Source organism: Embiotoca jacksoni, unplaced genomic scaffold (genome assembly GCF_022577435.1).
Source record: "Embiotoca jacksoni isolate LCO1_2020_lvr unplaced genomic scaffold, fEmbJac1.0.p SCAF_8, whole genome shotgun sequence".
Taxonomy (NCBI): Eukaryota; Metazoa; Chordata; class Actinopteri; family Embiotocidae; genus Embiotoca; species Embiotoca jacksoni.
Window position 1 is genome coordinate 13,332,769 of NW_027185436.1, and position 14,836 is coordinate 13,347,604.

Here is a 14,836-nt window from a genome sequence, read left to right on the forward strand (position 1 = left end):
CTTTGCAATTCGTGCATAATTCATTTTCAGGCCACATTGTTTCTATTAGAGGACACAAGTAAAACAGGTTGGGGAGCAGCAGGCTTCAACAAGTTTTTATATGGAACTAAACTTGAAGATATATTGAACACAAGTAAGGATAGATAAATGGATGACATGACAATATAAACAAACACCGCATTTTTATATACAACATATAAGACTTGTTGCACTGTTTTTTTTTCTGTTTCCACCATCCAGTGACAGTATGTCTACAAATGGGGAAAAGATCCAGCCAAAAAGGGGTCTGTTGTTTCAAAAGAAACCGCTTTCTCCTGAGGCTCAGTGTATTGTACGTGTATTGGAAAACTGCATCAGTCAACTTGAGATTGCAGCAACTCTTCCTGCTATCCTCTGCTTTAATGGCGTGTCTGGTGTTGAGGACAAGACATTGAGCAAGGCACTTAAAGAGCATCAAATATCGGTTGAAAAACTGGACCAACTAGAAGGTGTTCAGTCAAATAGGGAGCATGAGGAAGAAGCCGGGGAAGCAAGGAAGAGATTAAGGGCTCTGCTCGAGAAGGCCATCAAGAACTCTTTCAGAGATGTACTCAGGTTTTTCCGCACCCATCCAGATGCAATTCTTGGCTTGACGGCAGAGCTAAGTATGAAAGTCGAGGAGAGTGAGTACATAGTAATTAGAGAGCTTAAAATGTTTCACAGCCATATAATAGAAATGTTGCAGGCCAGTCTGAAAGAGGAGCAACAGCTGGTCCTCAACAAGCAGGTGCCTTCACCCCTGATCCAAACTCTAAAGGACATCATTTCAGAGGAAGAAGAAATAGCTGCAGCCATGAAGCAAACAGACGTAAAGGTGAGGCATCAAATTGGATGTTGATAACGAACCCGCTACTTACACTTTGACACTTGCATTACTTCCTTAGATGCAGTCGGAGAAGAAAAAAATATTGATCCGTTCTTTTCTTTCTGTTGATGTCACAGATTTCTCAGATAGACGTTACAATTAAAACATTGCAGAGTGCTCTGGAGGCGGTCAATAAACAACTAAACGATGAGACACCTCTTATGCAGAAGCAACCGACCAAGACAATTAATGTGAAAGAGGCCAGTATACAACAGGAAATTGATCGACTGAACATTCAGCTTAACAATTTGATGCTTGAAAACAACCAGGCTGAGAAAATACCCCAAGAGGTACGTTTAGTATAGAGTTGCAAAGTAAATGTTTCATATTCAATGGGAGTAACATATTTAGTTTTCATTAAAACTCATGTTGACTCTTTTTTTTTTTTTTTTAATTAAAAAAATTTAAAAAAATTTCTCCCTTTGCAGAAAAATACAAAGGTGGAGATGGAAATGGAGTACTTACTGCAAAATATTGATGATGAAATCGAAGAAAATCAGGTACAAACTCAAACAGTCTTGCCACCACAAAGTGCCAACAGTTACAACAATGGTGAATGAGTTTAACACTGGGCTCACCTAGAGCCAGTCCTCAGCAGCTGATGGACTTTGGTCAGTCCAATGCACTGATGAAGAACTCTTGAGATTATTTTGTCAAATTATATTTGGGATCTAGCCACTAAAATATCCGTGCATTGGTACGATGAAAATTATTACAAAACAAGAACTTACATAGTTATCGAAACCTTACAAGAAACTGGGTGAGGAGTTTAAATGCCACAGTAATGAAGCCTATTAAAAGTTATTATCTTGGCTGATCTTCTAATGCCAATTTTGTGATTCAGATTTACAATACAGGACAAATAGGATTTACGTGCATACAACATCTTGAGACAATGTTTCCAAACTATGATATAGTTTAAGCAAATTTTAGTGTGGTTCTTCTTTGTCATTTTTTTACATCACTATCTACCACCATCTGTCTTTTCTACATCCCTTCAACACCCTAACTGCCACCTTCTACAACCTCAGGCCTCCCTGGATTTGAATGAAAAGGGTTATGAAAAGGAAGATGAAGACATGAAGAACCTGGAGAAACCCTACTCTGCCCTAGAGGAGGATTACAATCAGGTCATGAAGAGGCGGCAGCTGGCAGAAGAGAAGAGAAGAGCGCAGATGAGGGAGCTGGAGTTGAAGACCAAAGCTGCAGTTATTGCCCAAGCCTGGTGGAGAGGCTTCAAGACACGCAAGGCCTTAAAAAGCAAGGGGAAAAGGAAGAAGGGCAAAAAAGGCAAAAGCAAGAAGATCAAATAAACCACAGTTTCATCACTGTGGTTCTACACCGACACACTCTCCAACTGTAGAGCATGAATGTTTTTAGATGTTTTGTTAAACAAAAAAATAACCTAAATCAGTGTGGTTAGCATTTCTGACTTTTTCTTTCAAATATAGTTTTTACATTTTAGATGTATTTATCGTTTTTGTAGAACTACAGAATAGTTGTAAGTGTTTTCTGAATTTGTGGACCAAATTAAATTTTTGGATATTGTGTTGCTGCAAACGATATCAAAATAGTCATTAATGTTGAAGCAACAGCAGATGTTGTTAAATTTGTAACAAATATCCACTCAGGTGTTTTGCAGTTGAGACCTTTTCTCAGGACAGCATAACAGTGTGCTGAGCTAATTGATTGACATCTTTTTGCCTGTGTGACCTCTGTTGCACCTGTTCTGGGTGAACAACTTCATAATTCTTGTAGTAGTAAATAGTTTAATATCCTCAGCAAATTTCCAGCAGCTTTCGACTCAACTTTTAACTGGACACAGGTATAATCAGAATTGCTGTTCTCTTTAATGGCCACAGGGAGGCAGTGCAGACTCCTGTGTTCTGGATAATCTAGTTATATTTATGTTGTAGTCATGTAGGACCAGGGGACTTCACCACCAATGTTCAAGTCATAAAACGAGTCAACTTTAAATGCATAGACAGCGGTTTAATGACAGAAAGTCAATAAGTTGTTTGTAGTCCATTTTCTCAATGATTTTTCAAATGAAGGGTAGATTTAAAATAAGTCTGTAATTAGAAAGTTGCTTCCATTTTTTTCCTTAGAGGCTTCATAACTGCAGTTGGCCGACATAATTGATGCATTTACCATCTGCAGCTATTGAGTGAAACACATTCTTTAAAACGTGAGGCAACATGTCAAGACAACAAGTGGATGATTTCCGATGGCTCGCAGTGTTGATTAAAATTTCATAAATAGCACTAAACTAGGACATTTTAACCATAAAATCTTTACATAGTGATAGAGAAAACATTGACAGATATAGCTGTACTTATCTGAATTTAAGTATTAAAAAAACATGCAAACTCATGCACAGGGGGCTGAAGCTTGGTTTCAGGCCATCTGCATCCAGCCTTCTCCTATTGTTGAACCACAATAGCATTCTTACATGATGCTTTTTGGTGAAATTACATGATTTTAATTTCTACTGGTGCAATCTTATCTGTAATACTAACAAATTTTAAGTTATTAGTTTTTTTAAATTGAAATATATTCATCTTAATAAGCAAGGCGTGGAGCGCTTTTTGAGTGGTTTCTGTCCATTGTTGAGTCTTTGTGTGGGAGTTTGATATTGTTTCAATATTTCAGTGTGGTCGCCCAAGAACGTCTTGATCTACAAGGGAGACAGCAGGGAACAGTAAGTTACAATGATCATTCTCTGTTGCTGTTTGTTTTCATCTCTGCTCTGAGGGTACATACATGCTCCAGCTGTTTCTCTGTGTCATTCATGTCCACACCTTCGTCTCCTACGATGCCACCTGTCATTTCATAGAGGTTGAGGGTCCCCATCTTAATCTGCCCCAGCATGAGTGTTTTCTTTGCAGCAGTTTCCTGAATGTAGTTCCACTTCCTTTCCTGTATGAAGGCAGGACAGACAAGCTTTATTCAAAAGATGGTAGTTAGATCCTTAAGGAACATTTTACCTAGCCTTTTCTCTGATGCTGGACTTTGACATAGGATTATGTCTGGTACCCATGTTAAAGCCTCAGAGCGAGTCTTCTCCAGCACATCATGGAGACTGGACAGCTCATTGTTCCTCTGCAGACGGAGCAAGTTATGCTGGTCCTCCAACACAAGCATTTCTTTTCTCATCTGGTCCACATGGTCCTGCCTCTTACTCTCACTCTGATATAGCTTGTCTCGAAAGTGCAAAAGATTCTCCATATAATCCGTGAGCACCTCCACATCTTTGAACTGTAACACAAAATCGCACACATACATTCAGGGTGCAGCCCAATAGTAAATGTCACCATCTACTCAAACTGTCAGAATTATCTGCAGTGCTTTCGGTATAGACAGGCCATCGCACCCGTAACAATAAAGCCCCTGCGAAAATCATAAATTATTAGTGAAATCATAACACTTTCAGATATAAAACATTTACCTGTAGGGAGAAAAAGTGAGAGGACTTATTTCACAGAGCAATGTTCAGGCCATTATCAAGAGACAAGAGGAGTTCAGATTTAGGGTTGCCTACCATTACAACTGAACAATTTACAAGAGTTAAAATGAACTTTGCGCTTGTTTAAAAAAGGCTTTCCGATGATTCGTCAATGGATAAACATCTTTTTAAGACAAATTATTCTGGCATAGTGTACAAATTGGATTTAGTGACATGTTTCTTGCCATGTAAAAAAGAAAACTTGCAGTACCTTGGTTTTTTGGCACACCTGCTTCATGTAGTCACAGTAAACAGATAGTCTCTTTTCTTCACACTGTAGCTCCTGTTTCATTTCAGTCAGTTCAATATACTCTTCCAGTAGCTTCTTTATCTTTGCCTGCTGTTGAAGCTTTTCCTCCTTCTTCCTCTCTATTTTCTGTAAGACTTCATCAAGCTCTTTTCGCTAGAGGGAAACAGAGCTTTAGTTAGTTTGTTGTTCCTGGTCCAGCCATAAAATTGAAACCCAACATGTACAGTCCAACACAGGAGTGAGTTTGAAATGCTTTCCAATTGTACCTGGGGAGATTTATCAAAGTTTATGATTAAATCCAGCGTTTTCTTAATGTTGTTTTTCAACTCTTCTACGCGCTGTACCAAAATCTCCAACACCTACATAAAACCACACAAAGAAGAAGAAAGTTAGATCACTAATATTTATGATACATATTTCTACTCCACAACATTTCAGAGGGATATTTTTTTATTTTTTACTCCATGACATTTATTATACAAAACATATGACTTGCTTATAAAATGCTTTGTTGCAAATTAAACTATTTCACAGTATAAAAGCAGAGCTGAACTGTTTAGTCAATAAAATGATTAAAATCAATAAACTATTAAATCAATTGAATAACTATCCCAAGTCCTATTGTTCTAGCTTCTGTAAAGGGGGATTTGCTGACTTTATTTTTCATTATTTTAATAGTTTTAATTTATTGTTAACAGCTTTAAGGCTTGAATGATTGGCTTGGCAATGAGCAATGAGCGTAGCCTGTCACTTTTGGCTCTGGGTATCTGTGATCTCACCAATCTCTGAATGTGTTCAAACTAAACAATCAGTCAATTTATCAAGAAAATAATCATATCCGAGTTTCTGCTTTATGTTTACATGATTCTTAACATCACTTCTGATTATTTTTCCAGCTGCACATTCATGCTGGGAATCTCCTGTTCTATCAAATCCAAAAGATGTCCTGCTGGATTCAGGTCTGGTGACTTTAGAGGCCGCTGAAGCACAATGATTTCATTGTCAGGTCCATGAAACCAGTTTAGGAAGACTTTTGTTTTGTGACATGACGTGTTATCATGCGGGAAGTAACCAATAGAGGACGGGCAAATCGTAGCTATAAAGGGACGCACATAAACGGGAACAAAGCCTGCACGTGCTTCAGGACAAAAGCAGATTCATCAGTGGCACTTTTTTTTTTTTACTTGTAAGGCGTCTCAACACTTCTTCAACAACTGCCATCAAGAAAGAAAGTTAAGCGACATTATATCGCGAGAAGTAGCTACGTTAAAGGCTAACTGTGCACCGCAACGTAGCTGTTTTCGCACCTGTTTGCCCTCCTCAAGTTTCGCCTTGAGCGCGTCCAACTCCAACTCTTCCATCTGTATTTCATATGGGACACAGCCGCTGTCACATCCTGCTGCCGTCACATCTCTCATTCCGCGAGTCGACATCCTGTTCACACACAAGCATAGAAGAAAGTTATTAGCATTGATCGCCCAGATTGATTTTGGCTGGGCTTCACACGCTCAAACAGGGAGAACCACCCCGTATAAACTCACCCTGAAACCGGCTCCGACCCTTTGAAGGTTTTTCGGACAGAGGTAACGATAAGCAATCTTCCAGGTTTACGCTTCCTCCTGCTATGACTTGTTTTTAAAACTCTCTAAGCGTGGTGCGCCTCGAGCGTTTCTCCCAATCGTTGCCATGGCAACATACACCAGAACCTCTTCGAGGCACGAGCCGACATTTCAGTTTTAACGAAACGTTACTTTTTTTTTTTTTTTTTCCATTTATAATCTATAAATCAAACTAAATCAAATGATAAATACATTTATAGGAATTAATCAATGACTAGAATTTCTAATGTTGGCTAACGAGAGCACTGCCTCACCAAAAGCTTCAATTCTTTTTACTGAATTTAATCAATAAACCAAACTCTTAAATTATATAATATTTAGTTAATAAATCAATTAGTAGATTGATGGAATTAATTGGCCACCATTTTGATTTGAAGATAACTCCCCTCCTCCAAGACATTTTGTAAGGCATAAAACATATCAGCTTTCACTAGGCATTGTGTGTGGTTTTCCTCAAAAAACCTTTTAGATAACTGGCTAGTTAAAACAAACACTGGCTTCACAGGTTTTCTTTGAATATTTTCACTCTCCTCATCTACCATGAGTACATATGTGTCTAATCTATGGGTGTGTAGCTGTTTTTTCTGTTTATTTTTTTAAATTTTGTTTTTACATTATTTGGTTTATCTTCGGTCATATTCTATTTCTGTTAAGATTGTTCTTTGTGATATGTAGGGCTTTGTGTTTTTTTGCAGTATCTCTTGAACTGGAAGCCATAAAGAATTCTTAACATACATGGCTGAAAACTTCTCTTAATTTCCACTGTGAATGAAAGACTAAGTTCACATCCTGGTTAACTTGCAAAATCTCAAAACTACTAATTACAAAAAACATGTATCTACCTGCATGGGACCTTTATTCTGTGTGTGCCCAGGGAGCGTTGTCTCATAATGTCTCCATTTATAGCCCACATTTGACTAAAAACAACTGAACATGTATGTATAGTGTGGACCTTAGAGATGTGACCCTTGAGATGTGAGTTTCAGACTTCTGATTGGCAGGTGTTACCACAGGGAAATGTGTGATTTTTTCACTTTAAGCACAAAAATCACACTTACTATCACACCTTTCACTGCAGACTCTTTGACAGTACTGGACAGTGCACGCAAGCACATGGCTACACACTCCTCACCACAGACTGACAGACACATGCACACATGGTGACACTTTGTCAGAAACAAGATCAGGTGTGTGAAATGTTTCAGGCTGCTTTGGATCAAATTGTAAGCCTAATTTGCGTTAGGGTTTATTGGAGTCTGACAAGTTGTTTACATACTGAAACAGCTTTTTGCCTTTTTTTTCTTTATGACATAAACTGAAGTGTGTGGGAGCAGGAAGAGGTCGCTATTATATTCAACAAACAGCCTTAATGTGAACCACATAATAAAAACTTTTTTTTTTTCTCATTTCGTTGGTTATATTCATAGTCCTATGACTTTTGTTTTGGTAAGTGGTGAGTAGTGGATCTTCCAAACTCCAAACTTTAGCATTAAAAATGGATAACATATAATTTTCGTACCATGACATTATTTATTTTATTGACACATTTGACTCAAACATTTCAGATATTGTCAATCTTGTGATTATTTTAGGTAAATATAATAGCTATAGCCTAAAGTAAATGGAAGAGCATAGGTACTTCGTCCTTTAATGTATTTAGGCCTATTTCCAATGGTGCGTTCAGGTAACTGGGAAGTGGGAAAGTTCCGACTCGGTAACTTCAGACTTCCCAGTTAAGTATATTTGCTCAAATTAATGGATACAATTAATATAAATGCCCAAAAGATGTATATTGCTATTTTTCGGTGCTTGCTCTTTTAAATTGCTTCTTCTGATCCTCGTTTGTTTACTTGACTGTTACTCTTTTTGTTTGGTGTTTTTTTTTTTTTTAAACTTTGTTTCCTTGTCAGTATTATTGTACCTGTATGGCTGTGACATAACACCTACACCATTGTTGTTCCAAGTCTATTCCTTATTTGTTCATATTTTTCCTGCCTTTTTTTTTTTTTTTTTTTTGTAAATCGGTTTTATATAATTAAATAAAATTAATACTCAGTATTGAGTAGAAGCACCCTTTTGAGCTAGTACAGCCATGAGTCTTCTTGGGAATGATGCAACAAGCTTTTCACACCTGGATTTGGGGATCCTCTGCCATTCTTCCTTGCAGATCCTCTCCAGTTCCATCAGGTTGGATGGTGAACGTTGGTGGACAGCCATTTTCAGGTCTCTCCAGAGAAGCTCAATTGGGTTTAGGTCAGGGCTCTGGCTGGGCCAGTCAAGAATGGTCACAGAGTTCTTCCGAAGCCACTCCTTTGTTATTTTAGCTGTGTGCTTAGGGTCATTGTCTTGTTGGAAGGTGAACCTTCGGCCCAGTCTGAGGTCCAGAGCACTCTGGAAGAGGTTTTCTTCCAGGATATCTCTGTACTTGGCCGCATTCATCTTTCCTTCACTTGCAACCAGTCGTCCTGTCCCTGCAGCTGAAAAACACCCCCATAGCATGATGCTGCCACCACCATGTTTCACTGTTGGGATTGTATTGGGCAGGTGATGAGCAGTGCCTGGTTTTCTCCACACATACCGCTTAGAATTAACGCCAAAAAGTTCAATCTTGGTCTCATCAGACCAGAGAATCTTATTTCTCAGTCTGGGAGTCCTTCATGTGTTTTTTGGCAAACTCTATGCGGGCTTTCATATGTCTTGCACTGAGGAGAGGCTTCCGTCGGGCCACTCTGCCATAAAGCCCCGACTGGTGGAGGGCTGCAGTGATAGTTGACTTTGTGGAACTTTCTCCCATCTCCCTACTGCATCTCTGGAGCTCAGCCACAGTGATCTTTGGGTTCTTCTTTACCTCTCTCACCAAGGCTCTTCTCCCACGATTGCTCAGTTTGTCTGGACGGCCAGGTCCAGGAAGAGTTCTGGTCGTCCCAAACTTCTTCCATTTAAGGATTATGGAGGCCACTGTGCTCTTAGGAACCTTGAGTGCTGCAGAAATTATTTTGTAACCTTGGCCAGATCTGTGCCTTGCCACAATTCTGTCTCTGAGCTCCTTGGACAGTTCCTTCAACCTCATGATTCTCATTTGCTCTGACATGCACTGTGAGCTGTAAGGTCTTATATAGACAGGTGTGTGCCTTTCCTAATCAAGTCCAATCAGTTTAATTAAACACAGCTGGACTCCAATGAAGGAGTAGAACCATCTCAAGGAGGATCAGAAGAAATGGACAGCATGTGAGTTAAATATGAGTGTCACAGCAAAGGGTCTGAATACTTATGACCATGTGATATTTCAGTTTTTCTTTTTTAATAAATTTGCACAAATTTCTACATTTCTGTTTTTTTCTGTCAAGATGGGGTGCTGAGTGTACATTAATGAGAAATAAAATGAACTTTTTTGATTTTAGCAAATGGCTGCAATGAAACAAAGAGTGAAAAATTTAAAGGGGTCTGAATACTTTCCGTACCCACTGTATATGTCTGTGGCAAATACTGTCAGCAGACAGTTCGTACCAGTGGCAAAGGAGTGGCATGCCTCCAGGGATAGGTACATACCGCTGAAGGAGTTGATGTACCACCAAGAATCGGTACATGACACCTTAGAGAGTGTATTTTTACTTTTTGTTTCTGGGATTGTAACCAGTGTTGAGGCTGTCTGTGTCAGTGTTTTGGACTTTCACTCCTGGATGTCCAGGATCTGAGATCAGACGTGGGGCAGGTGAACAGGATCAGGATCTGAATGCCGGTGAACAGGATCAGGATCTGAACAGGTGAACAGGACCTGGATGCAGGTCTGGAGTTGCTGCTGCAGCAGGGTACAGTCTGCACGCTGCTGGTTAGTTTTACACAATTGGTTTTGCGCCATTCTCCTGACACAGCGTTCACTGAACGAGCAATAATCACATGCATCTTTTTTTTGTTCAAAATTGTACATCCACTACTTACGCTATTAAATATGACAGCGCTTTTTCTGTTCACTTCCTGCAGCAGCACCTCCGCTTCAGAAATACTGTAGTTGTTCTTCCTCTTGGTGTCCGCTGCTCCACCGGCATTATTTACATTTCTCTCAACTTTTCTCTTCTCCCTCAGTTTCTGTGACTCTGTGTGCACACGGCACTGCAGCGTCATGCCCTTTTATGAGCATTGGCAGGGCATTTGCTTATGCTAATTAGGAACAACTGGCACAGGCTTACTATTTACGAGGACCGTGGGATTCATCGAGATGAGAACACAGGTGCGAACAAATCCGGGGTTTAGGAACACGGCGTGAATCTGATGGAGACTTTTTCTTAGGACATTTCTTAAGAACAAATTTAAGAAAAATCTAAAGATATTGGTGAATGATGCCCATTTATTTTATCCTCAATCGAGGAGGGAGATTTATTCTTGACAAAACAGCAGATAACCTAAGTGATGCATGTTTGGAAACTCTAAAGCAACTATACTGAATTGACTTAGTGAGGTTTCTTTCTGAACTGCTGTTTCAGTGGTCAAGAAAAAGTTTGAATCTCATCTTATCACCAAATTATGAATACTGCCACTCGTCCAGGACACCCCCGACTTAGTCCATGCCTAAAATATTTTCAAAGACTTGTTATCACCTTTAAGTAAGAGCCATTTAGGAGTGTGGTCATGGTAATTTGACATTACTGGTAGCAGAGACACATAGTGACAGAAGAAAGTGGCATTGACACACTTAATGGAAATGCTGTGTGCTGTTATTTTTGCATAATAATTGCCAGGTGTGGCAAAGATGGTGATGCTGACAGTGATCGCAGCAGAACCAGAAAAATGCATCTGATGTAAATGTGTGTCATGCATACACACACACACACACACACACACACACACACACACACAATCAGCTGAAAAAAATGGTAGAGAAAGAAATAAAAGGCATGATCAAAAGGCAGTGAAGGGGAAAAACAACAACACAGATAGCTGCAGGCATGCCGCTCTATCCATTTTTAATGAATGAATGAATGGCTTGCTGCATACACACACAGTATTTTATTAATACTAATGCAAAGATGCTTTTATAATAAAAGCCCGTTGTGTTAGGTGATGGGTACAGTGTGAGGCTGTGGAGATGGAGGTATCACACCCATGTAAACACCAGCAGACCTTTTAACAGCCGAGGAGGATGAGCAGAAGATGAATAGGTCAGAATAAGACAGAAAGTCCATGAGGAGGATACAAAAAATGATGGTAGCACTGTCCATTTTTATTAATCTTATGTCACCCATTTTCATTGTAAATACTCTTTTAATGCACTGCATCACGAAAGCCAAATATCCAAATGCAATGAACTTTTTTTTTTTTTTTTTTTTTTTTACAGAATTTTTGCACCGCAAATCATTTAGTATTAAATTCTGAATTTCTACAGTGAATAAAAGACACTTGAAGAAATAGCTGATGTTTACAACATACATTTATTTAATAAGAGGGACAGCCATGTCAGTAATTAGAGTAACAAGACAAGGTTTAAACCTGATATGCCCGAACTGTTTTTGAAACGCTTGGGGGCTTTTAATTTGAAAGGGATACAAAAAGTCACCGACGGTGACTTCAGCCATTGAAACACTAGGTTGTATTATCTGATAGAATAATTGGTAGTGGTATAAAGCAAGCACTGCACAGTGTTGGGAGGAAAAACAACACTGGTATTCATAATAAATAAGATGTTGACATACTTAAAGTTTGTTCTTGGGATAAACTGAGCTGTAACCGCAGGTGTATTTTGCTGATGCTAATGTTACATCAACAGGCTCGTTCCTACTAGCAGTGAGCTAATGTTTATTTCTGGTTAGGTAAGATTTGACTTTAGAAGCTGTGTTGTGTTTCCTTCCGACTCTGTTTGTGTTTTCTCTTGGAGCCAGGCCGACAGTGACAGTGGCCTTAGTTTTTGATGTGTTCATATTGTTGTGTTTTATTATAGTTTGAGTTGCTGTGGTCATTTTAAAGCTGTATTCTTCTTCACTGTTTCTATTTCTGAACTTTGATGTTAATGTGAATTTCCTCACAGTTTCTAAACTTTACAGAATATTGGATGCTGACTATTTGGTTGCTTTGAAGCTCTGCCACGTGCTTCATGTTGCTTTGAACATTTGCACGTCTCTTTTGTCAGTGTTGGTTTGCTTGAATCTTGTTGAAATGGCGTTTGAGGACACCAATTCTGCTTTTGTTCTCAGGGCTCTTTTTAATTAGCGCGAAACTTTAAAAAGAATGATTGAATCCTCAGTCCTGTAACCAGTAAAAGCCTCTACTTTCACTGTAGCTTACAGACACACACACACACACACACACACACACACACACACACACACACACACACACACACACACACACACACACACACACACACACACACACACATATACACACATACACACACTCTCACACTTAAGTGGACAGGTAATAAACATTTATACATCCATAATTAAAGGTCAACATTGTGGTGCAAACAGATATTGAGAGGAAGTCTGTGTTTATGCTAATGCGTTGTCAGACAGAGAGGCCAGTGACTCTCTGACACCATCTATTAATAATGAGACAAGATCACTGAAATGCGCTGGGGAGGAGCCAAACAATGCTTCTCCTGGAAAACAATGGGGTATGACAGCAGACTGAGTGAGTGCTTTGAAATCGGGCCTCATGTGCATGCAGTGTTTGGAGGGAGTGTGGTGCATGAATGGATTTGTTTGTTTATTGATGGTTTAGGGTTAGATGTTTGTGTTTTGTGTTTGTCTCACAGCAGTGGTCTTGTCAGGCCTGTTTGCAAACATGTTTGTACATGAGCGGCAACAAGCCTGCAGGAATGCGCCAGAAACCGAAATGCACTGAGGGAGGGAAGCCTGGCAGGAGTTGCTGAGGTAGTGGTATCGCTACAAAAAAAAAAAAAAAAAAAAAAAAGCTAAATGATACTCTTTAAGATCAACATTGTGTTACTTCAATTTGACACTTTTAAGACAATTTTTTTTGTTTCGTAATTGTAACTGAGGCAAACGTTATACATAAAATAAGACATCGGGTCAGGACTGCCAGATACTGAATAACTTTCACCTCATAAGGCCACCAAAAATCGTTCAAGTAAAACAATCCCAAAAAAATATTGTATCCACAACACCATAAGAAGATAAAAAGGATGTCATTGACCAGTACACATTATTTTATTTTAAGGTAATATAAATAAACCAATACTGGATATTTATTTTTTTTTGGGCCAATGCTGATATGGATATTCGGGAGTAAAAACATTGTGATATGAACACATAGGAAGATGTTCTTTATAAATATATATATTAAAACACATTTGTTGCAACGATCCGTCAAATATGGTTATCACACTTTGTTCAGTTAAAGAAACTTTTAATATCAGACAACAAATACACTGGTATCAATATATATGTTATAGGCCAACATAATGATATAGCGGCTGGGCTCTAATTACAAGACAGGACAGTGAAAACCTCGAAAATAAGGTATATCCAATAATACACATGTAGGGTCATAGATACCACTATATATTCATTTGTTTGCACCAGTACAGTGTCACAACCAATGGATGGATTATCAGGATATTTTCTTGCCCACATCCATGTCCCCCCCCAGTTCATTCAGGGTGAATTTTATGAATTCAGTTGACTTTTCATCAGCACCATCATCACATCCAAAGGTTACTACTACTGACTACTTTGCATCACCAGTGACCTTTACCCAGGACTACTAATGGAAATCAACTTCTAGATATCCAATAATTGTACATGTTACACTAAAATAAAAAATACAAAAAAATTTCCACTTATCTGTTCTTTGCTTTGTGCTAATTAGTAAAAGTCACCATGCTGACACAATAAACTATGACGGTGAAAATGGTAAACCTTAAGCCAACTAAAAAAAACACTCTTAGTGCAGCTAATGTTAGCTTTTAGCTTGGTGCACAAAATCTAGTTGGAGACTTAGAGCTTTGTTTTTGTAAAAGTTTGGTTACTCTAATGGTTACTTTATAGGCTGGCTCCACTATTTTGAAACCTGTATTTTTAAGTGATAACTTAAATCAGCAAGTTAGGGAAGTTGTGAACAAAATACTGACATGTAATAACTTTGAATTGATATGGTACATTTGTTCTTAGCAAACATTTGCTAACACATTCAGTAGTTATAGGACAACTCTACTCACTCATTTAAAGTCATGTTTCAGACCACCTGGTGAATCTAAGTAGAACATTCATTGTCTTTTAGCTCAGTTTTGGGTCTCCACCAACTCCTTAAGGAAATACAGTATGTGGCTCTGTAGCTGCTAATTACTACACTATGTTCTCCAGTGAGTCCTTAACCTGTTTGGTGTATGAGCTGTTTCACTGAATGCTTAGGTACCTGCTATGGCCATAAACTAAGCTCTAAGATTAGTAAGAGTGAACTAAAGTTGCAGGTTGGTCAGCTAAACGGTGTATAAAGCTTCATAAAGCTGAGAAAAGCTGCAGATTCAGGTGCTAATTCTCTGTATGTTCCTCATTATAACTGACTCGTTTCACATTGTTTTACCATTGTTATTTGAAAGTGTT

General features: G+C 38.7%; 2 protein-coding genes across 2 annotated transcripts; one reads left to right on the forward strand and one right to left on the reverse strand.

The window, feature by feature from the left end:
- The first annotated feature begins 151 nt into the window (after window positions 1–151).
- iqcd (IQ motif containing D) lies at window positions 152–2,901 on the forward strand. The gene is made up of 4 exons (XM_069138412.1): window positions 152–853; window positions 982–1,194; window positions 1,333–1,404; window positions 1,936–2,901. The coding sequence occupies exons 1-4, from the start codon at window positions 248–250 to the stop codon at window positions 2,215–2,217; spliced, it is 1,173 nt and encodes a 390-aa protein (XP_068994513.1). The 5' UTR covers window positions 152–247; the 3' UTR covers window positions 2,218–2,901.
- Window positions 2,902–3,190: 289 nt separating this feature from the next.
- On the reverse strand, window positions 3,191–6,266 carry cfap73 (cilia and flagella associated protein 73). The gene is made up of 7 exons (XM_069138413.1): window positions 6,201–6,266; window positions 5,967–6,093; window positions 4,926–5,018; window positions 4,621–4,812; window positions 3,941–4,162; window positions 3,668–3,823; window positions 3,191–3,581 (listed from the first exon to the last, which is right to left on the reverse strand). The coding sequence occupies exons 2-7, from the start codon at window positions 6,090–6,092 to the stop codon at window positions 3,462–3,464; spliced, it is 909 nt and encodes a 302-aa protein (XP_068994514.1). The 5' UTR covers window position 6,093; window positions 6,201–6,266; the 3' UTR covers window positions 3,191–3,461.
- Between the last annotated feature and the right edge of the window lie 8,570 nt (window positions 6,267–14,836).

What these genes read in the sequence shown, in the direction of transcription:
- iqcd (XM_069138412.1), top strand. Translation starts at nt 248, where the DNA reads ATGTCTACAAATGGGGAAAAGATCCAGCCAAAAAGGGGTCTGTTGTTT. An exon ending in TGAAGCAAACAGACGTAAAG is followed by an intron (nt 854 to 981) that starts GTGAGGCATCAA and finishes TTGATGTCACAG; the next exon opens with ATTTCTCAGATAGACGTTAC. An exon ending in CTGAGAAAATACCCCAAGAG is followed by an intron (nt 1,195 to 1,332) that starts GTACGTTTAGTA and finishes CTCCCTTTGCAG; the next exon opens with AAAAATACAAAGGTGGAGAT.
- cfap73 (XM_069138413.1), bottom strand. Translation starts at nt 6,092, where the DNA reads ATGTCGACTCGCGGAATGAGAGATGTGACGGCAGCAGGATGTGACAGC. An exon ending in AACTTGAGGAGGGCAAACAG is followed by an intron (nt 5,019 to 5,966) that starts GTGCGAAAACAG and finishes GGTTTTATGTAG; the next exon opens with GTGTTGGAGATTTTGGTACA. An exon ending in AGGTGTGCCAAAAAACCAAG is followed by an intron (nt 4,163 to 4,620) that starts GTACTGCAAGTT and finishes TTTGTGTTACAG; the next exon opens with TTCAAAGATGTGGAGGTGCT.